The sequence below is a fragment of the Pan troglodytes genome, chromosome 1 (assembly GCF_028858775.2).
Source record: "Pan troglodytes isolate AG18354 chromosome 1, NHGRI_mPanTro3-v2.0_pri, whole genome shotgun sequence".
Lineage (NCBI taxonomy): Eukaryota > Metazoa > Chordata > Mammalia > Primates > Hominidae > Pan > Pan troglodytes.
Genome location: NC_072398.2, coordinates 52,646,436 through 52,673,563, shown reverse-complemented (window position 1 = coordinate 52,673,563; position 27,128 = coordinate 52,646,436). Strand labels below are relative to the sequence as shown.

At 34.0% G+C, this 27,128-nt stretch overlaps 1 protein-coding gene across 6 annotated transcripts in view; it reads right to left on the bottom strand.

Annotated features, from left to right (window-relative positions):
• KCNT2 (potassium sodium-activated channel subfamily T member 2) overlaps nt 1–27,128 on the bottom strand; it is a 389,618-nt gene that overhangs the window by 258,505 nt on the left and 103,985 nt on the right. For all 6 annotated transcript variants that reach the window (XM_514073.6, XM_016934731.3, XM_001134868.5 and 3 more), the window contains exons 2-5: nt 16,214–16,293; nt 13,788–13,887; nt 4,617–4,665; nt 1,459–1,518 (exon numbers count right to left, since the gene is read on the bottom strand). In XM_514073.6, coding sequence (XP_514073.2) covers nt 1,459–1,518; nt 4,617–4,665; nt 13,788–13,887; nt 16,214–16,293 — 289 coding nt within the window. The remainder of the gene's footprint in view (nt 1–1,458; nt 1,519–4,616; nt 4,666–13,787; nt 13,888–16,213; nt 16,294–27,128) is intronic.

Genomic DNA, 27,128 nt, shown 5'->3' with positions numbered 1-27,128 from the left:
ATTCCAATGACTTTCTATCTTTTCTAACTTCTCTGTCTTCCCTGATTGTTCTATTATTCCTCCAAAACCCTGAATTTAAGCATCTCCATCAACATAAGCCTTAGTTTCCACCCTGGTGATTAACCCATGCATGATAGATTCTCATGGCTTCCTTTACTATCAGGTCTTAATAGTGAAAATGACTGTCAAGTCTTAATAAATCTCCCGCTCAAAAGTTCCAGATTCTCATTCTCAATTGCATACCTTATTTATCTGTGTGTTCACCAGTACCTGAAATTCATCACCTCCAAAACTAATTCCATTATTTAATCTATGTAGATCCCAATCTGACTTTTTTCTTGGTACAATTGTTTCTTAGTTTTACTGCAGTATTTCCAGTCCTTCAAACTTAGAATCTATTAGAATGCTATGAATTTCCTTCTCTTCGCCTATCTCAACCCATCAGTTGATTTCTTTAGCTTCTACCTTCATAATTAATCTTTCATTAAAACTGGCAAATCTTTTCATCCAGCCAAAATCTTACTGTCAGTTTTCCTTTCATACTGCAACACATCTTAACTGAGCACATGAACTTCACCATAATGTCTATTTGACCTGAGCTGCATAGAGATTCTGAACTAATATTCCTAAAACTGAATTTCAATTACAGAATCTTGTGTTAGTCATCTTCCATCAACTTAAAAATATATGCTGCTATAAAATGCCCCCATGTTCTAGACAAATATATTTATTATTCCTCCAATTTTACATGCAAAGTCCTTCCTTTATGCCTTTGCTAATTTTATCAATCTCTATTGTGCTGTCTTTTCATCTTGCCTTATTGAAATCACTATGGTTCAAGTACTACTGTTTCCTTTTCATTCCATGATATGAGCTCTCTCTATAAAACCCCACAGTACTTTCTTTGACCTCACTGGAAGTACCCGTTACATGCTGCTTGTATTATTATTATCTGTATGATGTTCTGCTGTAACCTCCCCTTTCTTGACTGTAAACTCATTGAAAAAAGAATCATGTGAAGTATAGAGCTCTCCATTAAATAGGAGCTCAATAAATACTTGTTAAATCACGTTAGCCAAACAAAGCTTTATCAAAACATAAGATAATTTATTAAAATAATTCCTGAGACATGTTTTTGCTTTCTCAATATTTTGTGTACAAATCAGAAAAAAACAATGTTGAATACAATAAAGTTGAACCATTCCATTTGCTTGCCTCACTATATGCATGCATATAATGGGTAAGTAAACCCATAGGAACTAGCAAAGCATTTGTAAGTCATCATGGAAAACATTACCGTATTCATACAGCTTTTTATCAGCTACTGGAGAGGCTCAAAACAAAGTGGCTCAAGAAGAGTCAGCCTTACCTTCCAGTGCAAACTATAAATAGAGGAATACTGAGTAAATACTACAGATGTGTTCTATCAGCGGGAAACTGCTAATTAAAATAACTTACCTTATAACTAAGATAACCAAGTAATATTGTTTCAAACAGACTTATCAATGCCACTGAAACCTGAAAGATAAATTGTAACTTAATGAGAAAATGCAATACAATTAAATTATATATATTCTTGGCTATACTACTAACTTTATTTAAATATATGTGCATGTATACATATACGGGTGTATAATAGGACTTATTAGGTGGTACTTTAACTTCTATACACAGATGACAGGCTGCTGGCCAGAGTTTGCTGTCTCCTGTACTACATCTTAGTTTTCATACATTCTAATACTCCTTAGTAAACCATTTTTAGTTATTATTCAAAATGTAAAGGTGGTATTAAAATAGGCTGGCTGAAGTTTACATGATATATAAAGAACAGGTTCTTTTATGGGTGTGTTTCGTTTTAAAATTTTTTTTAAATAGAAATGGGGTTTTGCAATGTTGTCCAGGCTGGTCTCAAGCCCTGGGGCTCAAGCAATCCACCCAACTCAGCATTCCTAAGTGCTGGGATTACAGGCGTGAGCCACCGTGCCCAGCTATGTGTGTGTGTTTCTAATACATAAAATCACACGTGAGTGTCCACCACAGATAACCACTCTATCCTAGAAGCACGACCATCTGTACCAAAATCAGTATTTCTCTTCAGAAAATACAGAAAATGAAATAACACACACTTCAAGTTTAATAGTATATTCAATCTTATCACCCATGTCAAACAAAATAAAAAGGCTACATCTTTGAGTACTAAATAAAATAGACCATACCACCACTTCAAAATACTTTCAGATTTTATTTGAATGAATTTCATAACCAATTCCCCTTGTGCAGATAGAAGTGTTAGTACTATCTTCCTACGTATGCTTTTATCTTTTTCTATATTCTCTATTGTATACACCATCTCTACTGTTAACTACCAAAAATATATTACTGTGCCACAAAAAGTAACTAGAAAAAATAATAAAATTATTCTGTGTTAAATACTCTACAACCTTAGGATAGATAAATGGAATCAAATAAGCAAATATAAACAAAAAGTGACTCAGGTAAATATATATGTTTATAGATTTTTGAGGTTTAAGACTATTCGAATGAGAACGGCAGATACCCTGGAGATTACATTTTTTCCTCTGTTGGGATAAAAATCTTTGAATTTCAAAGAATATTAAAACACGAGAACAATAAGAAAACAGATAAAATGCATAACAGTGTAAGTAAAATATGTTCAGAAGTATGTGCAGTAGCCAGGCATTATTATGACAGAAAACGCAAATCTCTTTCATTTTCTCCATAAATCCTCTAAATCATAATTACTCATGCTTTTTTTGTAGAAGTATATAGCATTGGATGATCTCTAGAGCATTTTTAACATTTTATTCAAAGTGCTATTTAAAAATGAACATCGGCCAGGCGCAGTAGTTCACGTCTGTAATCCCAGCACTTTGGGAGGCCAAGGTGGGTGGATCACGAGGTCAGGAGATCGAGACCATCCTGGCTAACACGGTGAAACCCCGTCTCTACTAAAAATACAAAAAAAGTAGCCGGGCGTGGTGGCGGGCGCCTGTAGTCCCAGCTACTCCGGAGGCTGAGGCAGGAGAATGGCGTGAACCCAGGAGGCGGAGCTTGCAGTGAGCCGAGATCGCACCACTGCACTCCAGCCTGGGCGACAGAGTGAGACTTCGCCTCAAAAAAAAAAAAAAAAAAAAAAAAAAGAGCATCGTTAGTATTTTAAAATATCACTGTTTTAAAAAGCAATTTGAATAGATCAAAATGTATTTGAAGATAATATATGGCTATTCATAAAACAATTTATTTTAAATGTGCACTTAATTGAAGGATAGCTCATACTATTAAATACTATTAAATACTACATTTTAATGAACATTTCAATATTTTCAGTGTTATTTATGAATTAATATGATATTGCAACAAAAGTCAGAGTAAGGAAATGTAAAAAACAATTTGACTTTAACAAAACTTAAAACACCCAGGCATAGTAAAAACTTGATTTCATGGTTATGATCACAATGCACACATACTTAAAGTAATTCATTATCTCATACAAATATACAGACTTCACAATCATCGTGACTTTGAAAGACATGTGGAATGAGTGTAGAATGAAAGATATTGAAGACTTGGAAGAGCGAGAAGGGAGGAAGAGGGTGGATGATGAGAAATTGCCTGGTAAGTGTAACATACATTATTTGAGTGATGGATATAGTGAAAAGCTGGACTTTACCACTACTCAAAATAGCTAAGTAATAACATTGCACTTGTACCCCATAAATGTATACAACTTTATGAATAAATAAATAAACTATTTTAAAGATTGCTCCTAAGCAGTGAGTCTTAAAGTCTTTCTCTTTCCTCCAGACTCAAGTGTCTTCCAACCTCCAATTCTTTCTGATGTTGGTGATTCTATTCTTCCGATTAATTTGTAATTTTTAAAAGCAACAGAAAATAAAAAGGATCTGTAGGAAGTAAACAGAAGTAGAGGCGACAGAAACTTACAAAAAGTTCGCTGGGCATGAAATTCAGTAGGAAACAAAACAAAACAAAGAAGTAACGGAGACTCTAGGGAACACCTCAACAATATAAATCAGACATCTTGTGCTCTGCCATATTTTCTTAGCCTTTCTTAAAGACTCCTTTTATGCTATGGCATACTTTTGGTTTTATTTACATGATTAATTGCTTAGGAACTAAGCTCTTACTATTGGTGATATGAGTCATTGTTTCATTTGTTCATTCATTAAATAATTATTTATTGATATTCTACCATATTCCAGACACTAAGAATACAAGGTAAAAAGCAAACACAGTTACAGGCTTTGAGTAACTTTAAAGGAATCATATAACAGGAATACTTAATGTAGTTTGGGAAAACTTGTGGAGCCTTAAAGCAGTAGTATACTTTGGTTTTCTCCAAACTCTCACAACCTCTTTAAAATCTAATTCTGATCACGACGAAATCCTCAAGAGGTAGAATGCAGGGATCAGACAAACAAGAAAAAAGAAATGAAAATGTTAGTCCAAGATGTGCATGAAGATTAATCAGGCAGAAAGACAAACTCATTTTGAACATCAAAAGCTCTCCAATAGTACTTCTCTGTGAAATGTGAATAAACCCAGAGATATAGGGATAAAACAAAATTGTACATAACCTGTAAGCCCCACAAAGGTAGACTTCTGTTCACCCAAAAGATATGAGACCTATAAAAAGAATAATAATAAGTTAGTTTTTTAAAATGTGAAAAATCTATTCACTTTTAAAATTCAGTTAAAGTTGGAAATATTAAAATATGCTAGCATAAAAAGACAAAATATCAAAATCAACATTTGAAAAAACGTTGTTGCCTTAGTTTTCTTTTTGCTAATATTCATTTCTATTCCGATAAAAACTTTTTGAATTTCACTTTTTGTCATTGTTAATAAATTAAAATATGTGACATTATTTAAAGAATGATATGGCAGGGCAGAATAACCTTAAGCCCTTTACTGGATAATTCTACACTGAGAAGTCATTTAATAGTCTTCTATAAACTCTAAGATTTTCTTATTTGTAACAGGACATATATATGTCCTGTATAAATACAACAGTATAAATAATAAGAAAAAAATCAGTAACAGAGTATACAACACAGTAATATTTCAGACTTGAAGTTTTATAAAATATTTAATATACCATGGAAAACAGTGTGACTGGGGTTAACATATTGGGCAAGACAAGGAGTAATCATCTTTATTCCCTAAAAACAATATATTTTCTGATGATAAAAAGGCTTATGCTCTGGAAAGAACATCATAACACTTAATATCCCTCTAATTCTAATTTTCCACAATTTATAACCTAGCTGTGTCTACATCATTTAGTACACAGTTGATTCCAATGGGAGTTACTAACAGCAATATACCCTATTCAGGAAAAGATAAAAATAATTACATTTTCCTGAAGAGAGGTAGGTGAATGGTAGTTTTTCCCATCTCAGTAAACGGTGCCAAATCTCATTTTATTTGGCTACTCAAAACTTGAGCATCCTTTTAGATACTTTCTTCTCCTGCATCTGTAAATACTAAATTCACTAGCCATCAAACCTTTTCATTCATTGCAACAAAATATCTGCAGAATTCATCTGCTTCTTTTCGTGTCTACTACCACAATCACCTTATTCTAAGCCACCATTTTTCACAATTGGATGCTTGCAAAAACCTACCAGTGGGAACACTGCACCTTCTTTTGCCTTCTACCATTTTTCTCCAAGTCGCAAATACACTGATTCTTTCAAAATGCGTTTTAGATCACATTACCCTATTCCCTATTGTGTATTGCCTTTGCACTTTCGTTAGAATAAAGTTCAAAATAGTTGACATGGCATTCTTAGACTTATTCAAGTGGACTCATTCCTTCCTTCTACAAGCCCTTTTTACATTCTCTCCTCTCATCCTAGAAGTCTCAGCTCAACCCTCTGTGTTTCAGGGAAACCCTCTATGAGGATTCCACTTGATCAACTTTGTCAACTAATCCCTTGGGTCACGTCACCCATCACACCTTTCCTGCCACTCATCTCAGTGGAAACTTTATATTTATTTGTATATGTGTTTCTTTAATGGCTGTATCCTTGCAATTACAAGTTCCATAAGATAAAATAACTATCTAATTTACTCACCATTATAAACCCAATGCCTTGCTAAGTACCTGCATATATTAAACTAGGCAACCAATGATCAATGATAAATGGTGCTAATTAAGTCAAAGGTATAACTTATGGATTCATTATCACTGTCTTTTCTAAAGTGTTTATATTTTTATATTCTGAGTAACATTTGAGAAATCAGACCACAACAAGGTGTGTCAGAGTGAAGAGGGATAGATGCCCAGTTTTGTAAGTGGAAAAATTACGTGCCACAAAAGTTACTATATTGTCAAGTAGATAGCAATCTCTGGAAAAAATTATAAAATAAGTTGCTGAACAGAAGTGCGTATTTTCAAAGAAAATTGGTAATTAACATAGACTTATTAAAATCTGCTTGACTTTCATAATCGCCATTCTGACTGGCATGAGATGGTATCTCACTGTGATTTTGATTTGCATTTTTCCATTGATCAGTGATGTTGAGCTTTTTTTCAATATGTTCATTGGCTGTGTAAATGTCTTCTTTTTGAGAATTGTATGTTCATAAACTTTGCCCAGTTTTTGATGGGGTTGTTTTTTTTTCATGTAAATTTGTTTTAGTTCCTTGTAAATTATGGATATTAGACCTTTGTCAGATGGGTAGATTGAAAAAATTTCCTCCCATTCTGTAGGTTGCCTGATATTCACTCTGATTATAGTTTCTTTTGATGTGCACAAGCTCTTTAGTTTAATAAGATCCTGTTTGTCAATTTTGGCTTTTGTTGCAATTGCTTTTGGCATTTTTGTCATGAAGTCTTTGCCCATGCCTATCTCCTGAATGGTATTGCCTTGGTTTTCTTCTAGGGCTTTTCTGGTTTCTGGTTTTCATTTAAGTCTTTAACCCATCTTGAGTTAATTTTTGTATAAGGCGTAAGGAAGGGGTCCAGTTTCAGTTTTCTGCATATGGCTAGCCAGTTTTCCCAGCACCATTTATTGAATAGGAGATCCTTTTTAAAAAGTCAAGAAACAATAGATGCTGGAGAATTAGGAATGCTTTTACACTGTTGGTGAGAATGTAAATTAGTTCAACCATTGTTGAAAACAGTATGGCGATTCCTCAAGGAGCTAGAACCAGAAATACCATTTGACCCAGCAATCCCATTACTGGGTATATAACCAAAGGAGTATAAATCATTCTACTCTAAAGACACAAGCACACTTATATTTATTGCAGCACTATTTAAAATGGCAAAGTCATGGAACCAACCAGAATGCCTATCAATGATAGACTGGATAAAAAAATGTGGTACATACACACCATGGAATATTATGCAGTCATAAAAAGGAATGAGATCAGGTCCTTTTCAGGGACATGGATGAAGGTGGAAGGCATCATCCTCAGCAAACTAACATAGAAACAGAAAACCAAACACCACATGTTCTCACTCATTGGTAGACATTGAACAATGAGATCACATGGACACAGGGAGGGGAACAACACATACCAAGGCCTGTTGGGGATTGGGGGGCGAGGGGAAGGAAAATGGACAAAAATAATAATAAAGTTAGTTTAAGACTTTTACACTGCCAGTATAGCAGATTTGGTGAAATTAATACTTTCCTAAAGGGTCCAAAAGAAATAATTTTCTAATGTGTATATCTGAAATTTGTAATACAATCAACTTCGTATTTTTAAAATTCCAAAAGAAATCTGCTTACGTCAAACTAATGGCATTTTCTTTGGTCTGTGATATTGGTAGGCAATTGAAATGTCATAAAGAATTTAAATAAGAGGTTTAAAAAGGACATACTTATTTTCCAGTCTAGACTATGTCTTGTGAAATAGGCTTCAGAATCCATAAAAAAAAAAAATTCTACAAATCTCATATATAAATTTCAAAGAGATCTCCAATGGAAAGACATACTTTTACCAGTTTCCTTAACATTAAATTGGATAAATACATAGAAGGAAATGTATATATTTTGGTAAAAACTAGTGTTCAAACCCTCCTTCATAAAATGAATTTATCATAAAAAAAAGAATGTGGGATCTAATCTGCACATTCGTAGATAACCTCCAAAATGAGGAGTGAAACCAAAACTGACAGCCAAATTATAATTTCAAATGAAAATTTAATCTCATTGATAAAAAAAAACACTAGGAGGAAAGAAAACATGCACAATAATATTTATTTCAGTATTATTTACAGCAGGAGAGTAACTGGAATCTACCTGAATACCTAACAAGAAGAGAATTTAAGTAGCAGATGCATCATCATCAAGTAAAACAACAAAAACATTACAAATGAGGAAAAAGTCATTAAAATATTACTTTAGGTCATACCAGTATGTATATGTTATCTATATGTCTGTGTATAGAGAGAATTTGTAAATGGAGTCTTTAAAAATGCTAAAAGTATTTATTCTAGGTGTTGTGATCTCAGATAATTTTTACTTCCTTGCCATATATATCTATATTGTAATATGCATGAAACATTTTTAAATAATAAACAAATTTCCCTTTCCAAAATATAAAAAATTAAATAAAAAAATGCAAAGCAAAACCCAAATATATATCATTTAGTTATTCTGAATTAGACTGTCCTGTTGATAAAATTCATGTATGAAGCATTATTGTGAAAACTAAAGGAACCATACCAAACAATGGAAGGAAAAGCAAAAGTTAAATATAGGAACTTAGTAATGTAGCCTCAGCCACTTTTCCCAGAACACTTATGAACTGTCTTAAAAGTAGGAAAATAGAGGGTAAAAGTGTGAGAACAGCTTTGGCAGAGGAGGTGGGAGTCAGGAGGTGAATACGTTTAGCAGAAGAACAAAGCATTTGAAAGTAATAGGGTTAACATGCAGGACATAATTCATATGAAAGGATATGTTGCTCACAAACCCAAGATGAACTCAAAGACTGGTAGCTCTAAAAAAAAACCTAATATAAGCTTGCAATGTATTAACAAATAATAAATAAAACAGGAGGGTAAATTATACAACCCCCCTGACCATAATATACACTAAAACCTGAATACTAGATATGATACTAAGCCCACATTTCAAGATGAACATAAAATATTTAATACACATCCAAAAACTAGGTGACCAAAATACGAAAGCATATGAGTCTTGCCAATATGTTAGAAAGACTTTTCGGTATTTGAATCCTTTCAAAACATTGGAAACATTTAATCCCAGGTTAGACAACCAACTATCAAGGATGTTACGGAGAAGACTGATAACTAACTCTTTGAAAGAATGGACATTAAGGGCCCTTCCACCAGACAATGTTGGCTGTCACAGAGTTGGCTCTTTAATTAACATTCATTCTCCCCCGTCCACGGCATAGAGTAGAGTGCAAAAAAGTCACTCTTCAATCAACTACATTTCTCAGTCTTTGTGTCAAGGTATGATGATATAACTGGTTCTCATGTGAGACCTGAGTATGAAGTACAAGCAAAAGTGATGCTTGTCATTTGTTGGCCAATAATTTTTAAAAACATATATGCCTTCTCCAAGCTCTCTTTCTCTTTCTCTTTCTGAAATCAGGATGCAAAGATTCCAGTCTTAGGACAACACATAATCACAAAACGCAGTGGGCTTGTACATATAATACCTACCATGTTATGGAGTGTGTGTGTGTGTGTGTGTGTGTATGTATGTGTCTGTGTCTGTGTGTGTATGTTTGTGTATGTGAATCATTATATGGAGAAAAGGTTCACAATGACCAAAAACACCAGTATTAGACTCCAGTAAACAAAAAAATGCTTTTACATTTTTGAGATTCGTTAGAGAACTTAGTCCTACTTCAATCTAAAAAATAATCAATATACAAAAAAGAAGAAAAGGTCTGCATTAAAATATTCATTCCTATTGATCATCAAATGTTTAAGCGCTATTGTCAAAATTCTATTTTCTTCCTTTAATAGTTGTTACCCTGAGGAAGAAATCATATTTAAAATTTGAATTTCACTTAAACACACCATTTGCTATATTAGTCATTGATTTTAAATGGAATCCAAATACCATAAAATAGAAGCATGTTCATGTGCTTCTTACCTGTGTCTCTATCACTTGATGTTAAATACTAATAATCATTTGAACAATTTTTAAAGTAGATGCAGATGCATGAGTTTGGACACAGTGATGAACTGTAAGCATCAGCAGGCAATGAGTTAATGCTGATGGCTCATCTTTCAGTGTAATTTATAAACTACATGCTTCAGGTGTGCTTCCTTTCCTAACATCTTTACATCATTTACTACACATTATCTGTACATCACAGTTTGCCATTCACACATGATATATTAACAGTAAAATTCTTTTCATATTATTCAGTTTTCCCATATTATAATGTTTTCATATCAGTTTTGATTCCTGAAAGGGATTTAAAAATAAAGCAAAGCAGCACAAAATATCTGCAGACTTATCATGTCAGAAGCTCTAATTAAATAAATCTCTTTGCTTAATTAGCCTCATTATTTTAAAATAGAGCCTGCACCCATAAAGGCGACTTCTGTTTTTCATTAACCAATACTGCACTGACAATGGGAGCTAAACAGAACACTGTACTCAAAATGGAACCATAAATATTTTTTAATTACTGTAATCTGATTTTTCAAATGTATATCCTCTACAATTATGGCCAAACATTCTTAGTGATATTACATAGAAGTTAATTGTAGGAAACTTTGTTCCTCTTAATGTTTTCAAATAATATAATTTTACTCTGCTAACACCCACCAAATGCCCTTTTACCCTTAGAAGGATTCCATCATGCCTCATTTTATGATTTTCAGGTCCCGCTAGTGTACTTTTTATTTATAAATCACCACATTTTAAAAATAATGCTGATATGATTGTAGAATAATTTGTTACATGAACCATTTTAATAACACTGACATCTCCAGGCAGTAGTCCTCAATCATTTTTATTGTGCAACACACTATCAATAAAATTGCTGAGCATCATTTCATTAACTCAGCAGCATTCACTGACCTACCAAGTCCTATGCTTAGTGTGAGAGCTATGGAGGAAAACACAGCATGGTTCTTGCCCTTGGTGAGCATATAGAAAGGACTGATAAGTGAATGGTAAAATCAAGGGCAATGCTTTGGCTGTTGTGAGAGAAGTATGTGGGAGAGCACCCAGAAGATACTCCTAAGCCAGAGTGGAACTGGGCTACAAGGCACAATACCCATAAGGATTTTAGATTAACTGTTATCCATAAAGTTGTTTTCCTGAAGGTCCTGGTGTCCAGAAGCAAGTCAAAAAAGTGTGGGTTGTGAGGAGCAGGAAACCTAATTTCCCAGAAGAGGGAGAAGAATGTTAAAAGGCCCAGAGGAAGGGAGATCAAAGGTGCATAAGCTACTTCAAGCAGTTCAGCATAGCTGGAGTAGGGGACTGATGAGGTAGAGTAGGCAAAAGTTAGATTACTAAGGAACTTCTTTTACTCATGTATCCATTCATTCATTTAATAAATAACTATTGTTTGCCACTTTGTGCCAGGCTCTGGGGATTCAGGCAATGATCCTTGCTGTCATGGAATATCCTCTCTAGTATTCATGGAATACCACAGAAAACAAAATAAATGACTAAAATTAGGTAGAATATGTAAAAGAGAAACAGGCTCTAGAGAAAAAAAAAAGAAAAAGAAGAAAACTATTAAGGGAGTCTTATGAGGAGATTACAATGTTAAATAGGAAGCTTCATATTATCTGAGGAAGTGTGCCTTACGTTATCTGAAGGAAGAGAATCCTGGACACAAAGAAACGCCCCTATGAAGGACCTAAGCTGGGTGTGTCTGGTATGATCAAGAACAGAGAGAGGCCAATGTAGCTGGACCAGACAGAATGGGTGTGGGATGAATAGTGGGTGGTGAAGTTATAAAGCCATGGTAAGTACTTCGGCAATCAGAGCAGAGTCGTATCAAGATGTGACTTATATTTTACAGAAATAGCTTCTACATTAAGAATCTATCAAAAGGGAACAAAGGTTGAATTAGCGGGATTAATTAGGAAGCTATTGCAGCAATCCAGGTGTGAGAAGGTGGCTTGTACAAGCATGGTGGCATTGAGAAGTGATTGTGTGCCAGGTTTATCTTGAAAGTAGAAATGATAGAATTTTCTAGGGCATTTGTATATGCTGCAGAAAAGTAAAGAATTGACTCTAAAGCTTTTGGTCCAAGCAACTTTTAGGATGTAATTGTTATCCGCTGAAATGGGGAAGGCTGTGAGTAGAGCAGGGTTTGGGGGAAGGATAGAGTTTTCGTTCACTGAGATGTGGAAGAGCACTGAAAAAGCTAATTGGAACACGGTGAGTCTGAAATGTCTGGACATCAAAGTACTAAAGTTAAATATGCCGTTGGAATTTGAGGGAATGGGAACATACTGGTTTCCTGTGGCCACTGCTTAAACAGAGATAAAAAGCATGATACGATTAGTCCTGAGGGTCTCAAAGCAGAGTGGCAAATATGAGAAAACCTCTGTTTCTTCATATATAAGGTGAGAATAATAAGATGAAGTATATACTGAAAAAAATAACACATATAAAAAACTAGTCTAATGACAGAAATAGCAGGAACTCCAAAATAAACAATCTTTTCACAGATTAAAAGTTCCCTAAGGGTACTGAATGTTCCTATGCATCTCTACATCTTTGCTAATAGCAATGTGACTGGTACGTGCTAAGTAATAAAGATACAGTGAAATATTCATAATTATATCTCATTAAATAAATTGCTTTATAAAGAATTATCATAGATTATTAAATAAAACTTCACTTATTAATCTTAAATAAATACAGACACCTTTAAATAAATACAAACCTTTAAACAAATACAGAATCATTTTTACTACCTAAACAAGCTGAGGGGTAACCAATTCATTTAAATGCATATTATGAGCTCACTTTCCATTTTACTTTGATCATTTCATTTTTTAATTTTCTGAGGGCAGACTTGCACATGAAGAAATAATTGTACAGATGTTAGTCATCAAATTAAGTTTTCGGCTTTGAAAATCATTGTAAATTTAGTAGGCTTGACAAGGGTCCAGGATGATGATTAGATAAATATTATGCATACAATTACACACCAGTACCTTTTCCTACTGTTTCTAGCAAAAGGCAGAGCCTAAAAAGGAAAATCCACAAATGACTAGAAATATAATTTAATAAGAGCAACACGATTATGAGCACAAAATAAGTCAAGTTAATACATCAATGTCATTTAACTCAAATAAGATAAAGAACTGCACAGGTTAAAACTGAGTCTTGAGATAGTTATCCTTCCCAATATATGATGGAGTGTTTCCATTGAAGGTTAATAACTACTTATTATTATGAAAATATAAAACTGTCATGCAGTAGAGTAAATCTTTCGGGAGTATCTGAAAATCAAGAACAAAATTGCATTCGGGTCTTTAAAGAGACTTACCCATTTTAAAACAAAAACTACTTAATGCACTTTGGCTAGCAATAAAATTTTATGCCTAACAGTCCAATATTAGCATCAGACAAACAGAAAAATAATAAAAGATACTTACAAAGAACCTACAAGAATTATGTAGTGCCTGTAAATCGATCAATTTTATTTGTGACAAACACCTAAAATACCCTTAAAAATTAAGCTCTACACAACATGCTTTAAATTTAAAATGTGATACAACTCAAAATAATCAAAATAATATTGTTGAAGGTCAGAAAAAGGTACCTTACCATTCATTTCCTTGTGAAGGGTTTTCTAGTAGTACTCGGATTATGTATAATAAGCAGCTTAGTAATTTGAGAGAAAAATTGAACAGGCGTATCCTTAGACCTTTAAACAAATGATAAAAGTTTGATTTTCATTTGAACTTAGTTCACAAAAGACTAAAAAGAATTGTCAAAAATATCAAATTTAAATACAGCACTTAAATTGTATTTAGAAGCTACACTACTATAATTGTCTAAACTCTCTGAAGTTCTTGGTGGCTGAATTTTAATTACCTGAATATTGAAACAAAAAGCGAGTTTGACAGAATACTTGAACTGCAAATGAGAGTGCATATTTTATAAAAAGACTAAATGTAGATTTGAACATTCAGAAGCCACAAAATTTGTGTCCAATCGAGGTTGATTAAAGTATGTTTATAAGTTTAAGCATTTTATACATCCATAAATTTTGGGATAAACTTTGGCTAGAAAATCTAGCTGCTTACAAATTCACAAGCCAAGTTATAAAACTTATGCCTTCACAGAATCTTGTAGATTTGATTATAAAGAAATTAATTATATTTGTATAGTTCTATGTTGTATATTTAATATTAACTATATAATTATAATGCAATTATATAATTATATATATTATATAATTATATATTATATATATTATATAATTATATAAGTATAGAGAAATCTTAATAGCATACACTGAGAAACACACACACGATCAATCTCTCCATTTCTCTCACATACACACACATACGTTTAAAGTTCAATAAATTAAATTCTATTTTTAACTATTTAAAATACCCATGAAATCTTAAACTTTTGTGGGAATTAAAACTGCCATGTATGTATCTTCTAAACTGTGTGGGTCACAATTATGCAGCCTGTAATATTCAATGATGATGAAGAGTATTTAAGATTAAGCAAAATATGCATAAAGTCTGATTAATATGAGCATTATCTTTCCTGTAATTACTTTGTGATATCTGATTCATGCATTATGAATAAAATTTTGATAAAGGCCTTCCTATAATTATTACTTAATAAAATCTAGAAATGAAATGTCACTTTTTTTGTCCTACTCTGCTGTTGTGAGTGTACTTGTGGTAACAGTTCTTACCAGTAAAAAGGTCAATGCTTATCATTTGTGAAATATTTCCTAGGTTTTCCAATTAAAATGCTGAATACGTTTTATGGGTTCACTTCCTTAAAAAATCTTCCAAATTATTAATGAAATTATGCTGGTTTTATAGAAATGGGCCTCCTCAAATAACTGCTTAGTTGCAGCTGACTATGGGTGAAGTATTCAAACAATGCATCCACCTTTTTTGGCCTGGAAAGATAGGACTGTTAGTACTGAAATAAGGGAAACTATTCAGATGATGTGACCCCTTTAGGTAATATCTATTTATGGGGCTTCCTTGGATATTCTGAACAACCATGTTAGAAAAACATTAGTTGCTAACAGTCTTAACCTTGAGGCCAGCCTGTCATTAAGACTATCTGAGCAGTATGACTTAAATATTGAAATATTCCATATCATCAGTATTTGGATAACTTCCCACAAGTCAAGCTTCTCTCTTTGAATCCTGCCTACAGAGGCACAACTTAATTTCGACAAGAGGATTTGGAGGTTAAAATTCACAGAGCTTAACGTCTACACCAACTAATGCAGGCCTCTCCATTCCCTGTGACATTGTAAGCAATGACCATGAAAAAAAATTGCATATTGGTTTATTACATATGGCTTTTTAAACATATATGGCATTGTGGGAAGCAACAAGCATCAGCGGCACTCCTAACCTTGAATAGGCTCAGGAGGACAGTTACTATGCCAATTTTGTATTCTTGAAGTTCTACTTTGTTACTTTCTTACATTTGTCTGATTATAAGAATCACTGGGATGTTAAACTCTGAGATCTACCCTACACTTCCTGGCTCAAAATCTCTAGGCTAAGAAAGATAGGAGTCTGTATATTTCAGTGCAACCTAGATGTTTCTCATTATTTGGAATGATTAGGAAATATTAAACGTTCCCTTCCCTAAATCAGACAATTGTTTCCCATTGTGGTCTGTCAGAGCTTTTTGAAAATACGATATTTAGAGTCAAAATGGAAGGACCCTCATTTAAATTATTTTCCTCAATGCTAATACTAATCCAGATAGTCCACTCAGAAGTCTACTTATTAACATGGAATTTGGAGAATTGAAGATGTTCAAGAGGCATTAATATCACTATATGTAGTGCCTATACTTTTCTAAAATGTTACCACCTGCTGGAAAAAATAACCAATTTTATTCCTCTACCACCTGCTGGAAAAAATAACCAATTTTATTCCTCTATCTAAAAAGTATTTTGCAAAATATCACACAGTTGAAATATTTTGAAATAAATATGTGTACGAACAGAGAGGGGAATGAAATGAATAACTTACTTGATCTCTGGTTTTTTATGAAAAATAATTTTAGTCTTTCTTTAAATGTATTTTCATTCATATAGAATTCAACTTGTACCCTGCAAACAGAAAATAAAAACATGTAAATGTATGCAAGCAATCATATCTTTATTTTCATGAAGATCAACAAATATAAATTGATCTGTAGTTCTCTAATTAACTTAAAGAATAATACATTTTTGTAATAAATTATTTGATTTAATGCATTATGTATTTTAGTAAATTCCCTGCCATGGAAAATGAGAACTGAGTAAAGTACTGATTTAGAGAGAAGCAATTATTTTCTACTTTTAAAGATAGAATCATTTTAAATATTATACATAGTCAATTCAATTATTTGTATTAATGAATGTAATGAGTGGCATGGATTATTCAAAACAGCAATAATGCAAAAGTCTTTAATATGTGTGTTTGAAATGGGTTTGAATCAGTGCTTTCCCCATTTTTTTCCCTGCTGTAAGAATTAACTGACGTTTGAAAAATTCAGTTTGGGCACCACCACGCCAGATCTACTTATTCAGAATTTTAAAGGACAGGGCCTAATAATCAATTCTTCACTACACCTATAGCCTATTTAAGACACCATACTCTGTAACACTTTGCCTTCCTACTTATGGATCAACCAAGAAGTAGCAGTGGCAAATAGAACTGTTAAGGTTACCACAGATAGATTATAAAGCAAACAACTCAATTAATAGACTGCATATTGTATATTTGATCCACTATACAATAATATCAACAGTCTAAAATAATAGCAGTACTTTAATAAATACTCTAAATTCTAGCAAACAGTATCCCTTTGATAAGGCACAATTAATATTTTCAAAATACTAAGTGAAAAGAGAAATCTTGTTCAGTGCAAGGTAACTTGTAAATAATACTCAATTTCCTTAATCAGTCTCAAATATATTTATTATGAGTTAGAATTTCAAAAACAGCTAAGAATGGATTTTAATATTTACACAAAAACAAATATTTAATTTCTTTTTTCCTAATATGGTAACATTTTGAAAATGTAATTCATGTAAGCCAGATAAGGTTTGGGGGTCTTTTTTTCGGGGGGGAGATTTTTGGTTTTGTTTTTTTTGCAAGAGTAGATACCTTAGAGAAAACTAGGAGAAAAAAAAACAACTGACATTACAAAGCTGCTCATGCATTTGAGAAATAGTTCACTACTATATTATCTCATAAACTCTCTACTACCCTGTTTATTCAAGGAAAACCATGAATAGTTTAAAAGCAGTTTATTGTGTCACAAAAGCAACAGGGCATTTTTTTTTTAATTTTATTATACTTTAAGTTCTGAGATACATGTGCAGAACGTGCAGGTTTGTTACATGGGTATACACATGCCATGTGTATGGTTTGCTGCATCCATCAATCTGTCATCTACATTAGGTATTTCTCCTAATGCTATCCCTTCCCCAGGCCCCATTGTGTGATGTTCCCCTCAACAGGGCATTTTTAAAATTAATTACGAATCAAGCTGTATGTGTTGTATCTTCTAAAATACTTGAATGTTCTTTTATATCTTCTCTCTAAAGAATATATTTCTATTTTTATTTCCTCGTTATCATATTCTGACTTACTTTGTTTTTTCTTCACCTTATATAGTAAATGAAATTGTTTTAAAGTAAGCAAGATTCTCTTTAGTTAATACCTTCTCCAGACTAGAAGTTGGAGAAGTTCTCTAGAAGTTCTAAAGAAGCCACTAAAATGGCAATTATATCTTTTAGCAGAACATTTCCATCTGTATGCCCATGCACATGTGCACACCCTACACATCTACGTACATATACATGCTACAAAAGTCCATGCACACACATACAGAAACAAAACTTCATCGGCGTCTTGGAAATGCATTATTGGACCTGTTTCCCTTGTTTATCAAATGAAAAGTCAGTTCATTTTAAATATAGTAACTGTAAATAGTGAGATAAAGCTAAATTAGTTGAAATTTGTTATGGCTACATAAGCAAATTTGAGAGGACATACGGCTATTACACAAATAATTCAGCAAAGGCCATGCAGATTTGCTTCCTAGAATTACCAAATTTATAAGAATGAGTCCATTTTTCAGATAATATTGGAGTTCAGTACTGGGTATGTAACAGAGGAGCCTTTTTTTGTTGTTTTTTGGTGACGGAGTCTGGCTCTGTCGCCCAGGCTGGAGTGCAGTGGCGCGATCTCGGCTCACTGCAAGCTCCACCTCCCGGGTTCACGCCATTCTTCTCCTCAGCCTCTCCAGTAGCCGGGACTACAGGCGCCCGCCACCATGCCGTGTTAGTCAGGATGGTCTCAATTTCCTGACCTCGTGATCCGCCCGCCTCAGCCTCCCAAAGTGCTGGGATTACAGGCGCAGAGGAGCATTTTTTAACTGAAATGAGATCATCTAAAACCTTAACAAAAATAATGAGGAATCTGGAAAACATACCACATATGGAAAAGGTAGGAGAAACTAGAAAGAATTCGTAATTATGAAGAGTTAGGAGTCACTGTTGTCTTTAAATATTTCAGTTACCAACACTATTAAAATGGAATGACACATAATGTGATTCTCTATTAAATAGAATATTAGATAAATACACGAATTATGAATGAGAATTATCCAACTTTGAAATGGCCATCAATGTGGAGAGCTCTCCAATACCTATAAATGTGCCAAAGGCTGGACAACAGCATGCGAGCCACTGGCTTTTTTTTTTTCCTGAGAGCAAAGGCAATTTTGCATGGTGTGAAGTCTCTCATTAAATAATTTCCTAATCCCAATCTAATTATCAAATTATGTGAAGTAAAACTCTTAATGAATCTGGAGATCTCTCTGAGTCAATATAATCATTGAGAAACATGGATTATATTAAAACATGAAATTATACAACTTTTTTTTAAAGCCAAAATGCAAGCAAAATGTTTTTTGATACATGACTTATACTGGGCACAAAAAATGTCCTTTAGGCTTACTGGTTATGGTATAAAGTAGAGCTTTTTTTTTTTTAATTTGATTTAATGATAACTCTTTCCAGCAGCAAGGCATGTTAGTGATAGTGTGTACTTTTGAGACCTTCCTCAGCACCAAACAGTTTTTTAGCACCCAGGTATTTAGTTCAGAGTTTAGTGTTTACCCTTCCCAAAGTTTTTCATGATTTAACTTATTTCAAATATAATCTCACTGCTTCCTTTTTCAAGTTTAAACTGGTTTCATCTCCTCCCTCCATTCCTTCCTCCCTCTTTCCTTCCTTTAATCTTGCCTCCCTCTCTTCCTTCTTTTCTTCTGACCTCCCTACCTCCACCTAACTTTATCTGAATTTACTTACATCTAGTAGACTATGTTAGTGTAATCTTTCGTGTACTCTTACACTAAGTTAGTGTACTCTTTCTGGACCTTCCCCAGGACCACAGAGTTTTGATTTATGGCAAATCTGCTCTCATCACTTTTTAAGATGTCATTTTTGTCAAAGGCTTATACAAAAGTTAAAATTTAGAGTAATTTTGTTACATTTATTCAAATACCATAATAGCAATTTTATTTCATTTAAAAAGATACTGGAATTCCAATCATTATTAGGTGGTACCTTCTATTGAAATATGTTGTTGCTATTTAATAGTTATTTTTATGTTGATCAATAACATTTTATTTGGGTAAATGTTATATATTCTTTGTGACACTTATTTCTGGCTATTTTATAATTTTGGTTGCCTTTTAAATTGTTTTATTCCAATCTTTAACTTTTTGGTTTTGATATTGGAAATGGCTGCCATGTTGACCTCTCTTACATGTGATTTTTTTTTCACATTTATTACTTGGGTTTGCTAGACAGACAGTTATGGACATGTTCTTTAATATTTCTACAGTAAGACCTCACTTAATGTCATCCATAGCTTCTTTGCGACTTTAAGAGAAATGATAGATAGGCCAGGCACGGTGGCTCACACCTGTAATCCCAGCAATTTGGGAGGCCGAGGCGGGCGGATCACGAGGTCAGGAGATCGAGACCATCCTGGCTAACACGGTGAAACCCCGGCTCTACTAAAATACAAAAAATTAGCCAGGCATGGTAGTGGGCACCTGTAGTCCCAGCTACTCGGGAGGCTGCGGAAGGAGAATGGCGTGAACCTGAGAGGCAGAGGTTGCAGTGAGCCGAGATCGTGCCACTGCACTCCAGCCTGGGCGACAGAGCAAGACTCAGTCTCAAAAAAAAAAAAAAAAAAGAAATGATAGATAACAAATCCAATTTTACCATAGGCTAATTGATGTAAACAAGAGTTAGGTTTCTACTGGCCACAAAAATGTCACCAAACTTCTAAATAAAAACCAAAATACTTTTGATATTAAATGTTGAAATAAATATGAGCTATACATACATTCAAGAAAGATTAGTGAAAATAAGCAAGGTTATTTACCCACTTGTTCCAGTTCAGGGTGGTAGGTGGCCAGAGCCCATCCTAGCAGCTCAAGGGGCCAGGCAGGATCCCACCTGGACAGGACGCCATCACATTGCAAGACACACTCAAACATCAATACTCATGCTACGATCATTTAGACACACGAATTCACCTAACTTGCACGTTTGGCATATGGGAGGAAACTGCAGTAACTGAAGAAAACCCACGCAGACATGGACAGAATGTGCAAACTGCACACAGACAGTCACCCCAATCAGCAATAGATTTTTTTTCTCAACAATATTATAACAAAACAATATTGAATGAAATGGCATTATTTAAGGAACTACTGCATTTACATTTCATTGTTTATGCCTTACTACATTGACTAGCACTTTTGGGGGGAAAAAAGTCAAATAATTGTGGTGTCCCTTTCTTATAAGAGGATGCCTCTAGTGTTTTAGCAGCAATTAATTACACTTGGCCCTTTGTATCCATTAAGTTCCACATCTATGTATTCAACTAGTTGCAGATAGGAAATATTTGGGAAGAACAAAAAACAACATCTGTACTAAACATGTACAGACTTGTTTTTCTTGTCATTATTCCCTAGGCAATACAATATAACAGCTATTTACATAACTTTCATGTTTTATTAGGTATTTAGTAGTACTTAGGTACTACTAAGTGCTATTTCCCTCCTAATTTTCCTAATGATACAGACCTGTTTTTCTTGTCATTATTCTTTAGGCAATACAGTATACCAACTATTTACATAACTTTTATATTTTATTAGGTATTATAAGTAATCTAGAGATAATTTAAAGTATAATGGAGGCTGTACATAGATTATTATGCAAATCTTATGCCATTTTATATGAGACACTTGAGCATTGTGGATTTTGGTATCCACAGAAGTCCTGGAACCAATCCCCATGATTACTGAGGAACAATTGTATTTTGTTGATATTGGGATTGCTTAAATATTTACACTTTACTAAAAATTATATCAGTAATGGATGGGTATTGATTGTTATTAAAAAAACCTATATCGAACCTATCAAGTTAATAGTATATTGTTCCTTTTCATGTACTGATTTGGTGAATTACTTCAACAGTTTTCCTATGATGCAATTGTTTTTGTCTATCCTGGAATAAGTTGTCTTTGTGACGGTAAACTATTCAGGTAATTTACTGTTGGATTCATTTTCCTATACTTTTTCAGGAGTTTTTCTTCTACAGTAATAATGATGTGATGTCTTTTTTAGATTATTCTAGTATCTTCGAATATGAATTGAACAACTCCAGATTTTTCTATGGTCTGAAACAATTTAGATACTGCAGAGATGTTTTTTGCAACTGCCATCAATTTTTCCTAATGATATCAACTACCTTAATGTTGATTTTAATTTGATACTTTTTTTTCATTTTCCTTTTATTCTTTTGTTCTGGTACTTGAGTTCAATGTAAAATTTACCCGGACTCTTGTTAAAATGCAATTTCCCTGATTCACTCTTAAAATTCTTATTCAATAAATTTAAATTAGGCCTCATCATTTTAATAACAGGAAAAATAATTCTGATCCAGGCTGTCAATGCACCATTCTTTCAGAAACACTAGTTTGCTTTTTTCTAGTGCCAGTGCCTTGACACCTATTTAGGATATGAAACTTTTGTGGATAGTCTCTTTTAAATCTTATAGTAGACATAGATCATTATCAGAGGAAGGTTCTTCCTCTGTGTCTACTTCTTACTACCAAGTGCTGTTTCCCTCCCTCTTTCTTCTAATTCTGCAATATTGGTCATGGAGTCCATATATAAGATTTTTATTACTGTACTCATATCAAACAAGGGATTATCTGCCTGGACCTTCTGGTCTCAGCAGGCAGATTCAATGGATGCACAGAAGTCTTGTCCTCTATTTATTTGATGTTCATTGTCCTTTGGAAAATGTACATCTGAATGGTGAGTTAATATACATAGCTCCCAGTACAACTTGCATTTCTAAGAACTTTTCAGCTGGAGTTATTTCTGTGCTTCTAGATTGTGGCATCCTGCTAATTCCGTGTTTGGTGATCTGACTTTGGTCAGTAAGGAGAAAGCATACTGCCAAGGTTCTCTCACTCTGTTTTCACTACTAACAAAAATAAAAATTATACCTTTCCAAATGTATCACATTATTCTCAGTTTACTCCTATTTTTTCTAAGGTCATTGTGATGGAATGAATTATGTCCCCCTAAAAGAAAAAGTCCTAGCTCTCATGACCTCAGAATTCAAACTTATTTGGGAATGAGGTCATTGCAGATATAATTAGTTAAATTAATATGAGGGTATACTATAATAGGGCGAGCCCTTAATCAAATATGACAGATGTCTTTATAAGAAAAGAAAAACTTGCACACAGACACATATGCAGAAGGAAGATGGTCATATGAAGACAAAGGCAGAGATTGAGTTATACTTTCAAAACTCAAGGAACACCTGGGACTACTAGAACCTGGAAAAGACAAGGAAAGATCCTCTCCTAGAGCATTAGTAAAGCGCAAGGCCCTGCCTACACCCTATGTTCAAATTTCTGGCCTCCATTACTGTCAGTCAATAAACTTCTATTGTTTTCAAGCACCAAGTTTGTGGTGCTTCAATGTGGCAGTCCTAAATACAGTCCTTTTCTATAATGGTGACAACACCAGTTCTCAGTCATACCACGTTCATTCATTAGAATGTAAACTCCATAAGGGCAAGGGCCATATTGAGTTTTGTCCATGCTTATATCATGAGCATCCCACATATTAGTTAGGACCTACTGGACATTAAAGATTAAGAGATAAATTCCTGAATGAAGGCATAATGTGGTAGCCAATTTTTTCTTTGGTACAAACCATGAGGACTCTGAACTAATAGTATGGTAGGAGAGATAAAATCATCTTATTTTTCTTCCTTATGTTATAACATCTGAGGATGCAAAACTTGGGTTTATGGTGAGGTGAATCCTTGGGAATTCTTTCTTATTCCAACTTAATCTACCTTATGATTAATGTCATTTCCCCACAGATTTTGTAAATAGGTTATGAATTTAGATTTTATTTATTTGTACCTTTATCTGTCTATGATTTTAATAAATGTTTATAAAGTATACTATTATTAATTTATTTGATTTTTACTTGAGTAACATAGATATCAACTTTATAGAAAAAGAAACTTTGGGCCAGAAGTGGTGGCTCATGCCTGTAATCCCAGCACTTTGGAAGGCCGAGGCAGGTGGATCACCTGAGGTCAGGAGTTCTAGACCAGCCTGGCTAAAATGGTGAAACCCCATCTCTACTAAAAATACAAAAATTAGCTGGGTGTGCTGGTGCATGCCTGTAATCCCAGCTACTTGGGAGACTGAGGCGGAAGAATCACTTGAACTTGGAGGTGGAGGTTGCAGTGAGCTGAGATTGCACAACTGCACTCCAGCCTGGGTGATAGAGTGAGACTCCATCAAAAAAAAGGGAGGAAAGAAGGAATAAAGGAAGGAAGGAAGGAAGGAAGGGAGGGAAGGAGGGGGAGAGAGAGAGAGAGAGAAAGAAAGAAAAAGGAAGGAAGGGAGGGAGGGAGGGAGGGAGGGAAAGAAAGAAAAAGAAACGTTCATTCAAATAATTTTAGTGACTGGCCCAAATTCATACAGCTAGGATGGGGACAGAGTTGGAACATTGGTCTTTCTATTCTTTTTCTTGCTTCTTGCCTTCTTAGCAAGTTGAGAATTTATTGGTAGTAGAAGAATTCTAGAACATTTGTAAAATATTATAAAAGAACATTGTAAATAACAGATCCACCCACAAATACTGGGCTATCCCCATAAATAGTGGGACATGTTTGTAAAGGCCTGCCCTGTGATTATTGACTCTAAACCAGATTCCTATCCATTTCCAAATATTCATACTTAGTTTCTGATAACCAACAAATGAAGGCTTGTCAAACACAACAAAAACAAACATAGACAAATAGGAATTAATTAAACAAAAACTCTTCTGTACACCAAAGGAAACAAACAGAGTAAATAGACAATATACAGAATGCCAGAAAATATTTGCAAACTATGCATCCAACAAAGGGCTAATATCCAGAATCTACAATGAACTCAAACAACTCAACAAGAAAAAAATATAAACTCCTTAAAAAGTGTGCAAAGGATATGAACAGACATTTTTCAAAAGAAGGCATACAAATGTATGCAGCCACAAACATGCCACCATGCTCAACAATGCTAATCATCAGAGAAATGCAAATTAAAATCACAATGAGGTATCACCTTACACCAGTAAGAATGGCTACTATAAAAAGTCAAAAAACAACAGATGTTGGAAAGTTTGCAGAGAAAAGGGTGCACTTATACACCACTGAGAGGAATGTAAGTTAGTACAATCTCTATGGTAAACAGTATGGAGATTTTGCGAAGAACTGAAAATCAAACTACCATTCAATTCAGCAATCCAACTTCTGGGTATGTACCCAAAGGGAAAGAAGTCATTTATTATATCAAAAATATACAAGTACTTGTATTTTTATTGCAGCACTACTACCAATAGCAAAGATATGGAATGAACTTAAGTGTATACTTAATGGATGATTGGATAAAGAAAATGTGGGGTAGATATAGATACACACACAAACACACATACACACACAATGGAATACCGTTTGGGTATAAAAAAAGAAAAATAATGAAATAATATCTTTTTCAGCAACATGAATGGAACTGTAGGCCATTATTCTAAGCAAAATAACCTAGAAACAGAAAGTCATATATTGCATATCCTCACTTATAAGTGGGAGCTAAACAATGGGTACACATGGACATACAGAATGAAAAACAAGAAATCGAAGACTTCAAAAGGTGGGGAGGTGGGATGGAGGTAAGGATTGAAACATTATCTAATGGGTACGATGTTCACTATTCAGATGATGGGCACACAAAAAGCTCAGATTTCACTACAACACAATATACCCATGCAAGAAAACTACACTTGTTCCTCTTAAATTTATAAAAATAAAAGTAAATTTAAAATAAAAAAGAAGGCTTGTAAAAAATAAATAAACAAGTAAGCCTCCTATCCATTTTTCATTTTAAAAAGGTAGTTTTGGGCCGGGCGCGATGGCTCATGCTTGTAATCCCAGCACTTTGGGAGGCCAAGGCAGGCACATTGCCTGAGCTCAGGAGTTTGAGACCAGCCTGGGCAACACGGTGAAACCTCATCTCTACTAAAATACAAAAAACTAGCCGGGCATGGCGGCGGGTGCCTGTAGTCCCAGACTCAGGAAGCAGAGGCAGGAGAATTGCTTGAACCCTGGAGTCAGAGGTTGCAGTGAGTTGAGATCGTGCCACTGCACTACAGCCCAGGTGACAGAGCAAGACTCCATCTCAAAAATAAATTTCAAAAAAGATAGTTCAGGCTCAAGTGCTTCCAATGAGTTTCCACCTGGTTTCCAACCTCTACTCTATGTACACAGAGAAACGCAATTTAAATGTTGTGCAATTTTTCCTAAGATATTTCCCAACTTCTTTTTGCCATCTAAGTCTTTTCATAATTACTCAAGCCTAACATACTCAACACCTTTAGTCAGTAACATTGCATAATGAAGGAAAGATTAATTTTGATGACATTTAGTAGCATTGTCTGCATTTTTAAAATACAATTCAAAATAATGTCAGTTTTGGAAAGGGAACTGAGCTACTCACACACATAGAGACACACGTATATGCACATATATGCATGTGTTTATATATGTTACATATACATATACAATGTCATGTGGTGTAATGGTAAGCGGAATGAGGAAATAAAATGGGATAAATAACAACTATCAATTTCTTTTGTTAGAAATATTATGAATAGCCCCTCAATAACTGCATTGACTCTCCTTATCAGCCCTTAGTAATCACAACCTGCAGGTAACTGGAAATAGTCTTGTGGTTTCCATGGTAAAACACATTATGAAATCAGCCAGGAGTACTTTTCTATTAAAGTACTCTTTAACGCAAAAAAGTATTTCTTTTCAGTTAGAAAACTCACATCCTTATGTTTAATGTTCATTTGCTGGGCCAACTCTCTGTACTTCCCCATTTTATTTAAAATAATTAAATCCAAGCAAACTCAATTTGATTTAAATGTAAGCATGAGAACCAAAATAAAAAGAAATCTAGAATAATTATAAAGGTATATTTTGTCATTCGTAAATTGCAAAGAGATTCCCCCTCTTCATGCCCCCTGCCCAACTGTATGAGGTGGGCAGGCCTGAGCCAAGCCATTAAAAAGAGAAAAGAAAAGAAAGAAAAAACATGCAAAGAATAAAGCGTTTATTCATTTTTATTCTATTAAATGTGAAATAAAGAGCAGAAAAATATACAGAATTTAGGCCTGTAATAAATTATCTTTGGTAAGGATTACGTATCCTTACCACTACCACCTCAGAAAAGAAAAGAAAAAAAAAAGAAAGAGCAGATGCTCCTAAATTATTTCCACGTTTCTCT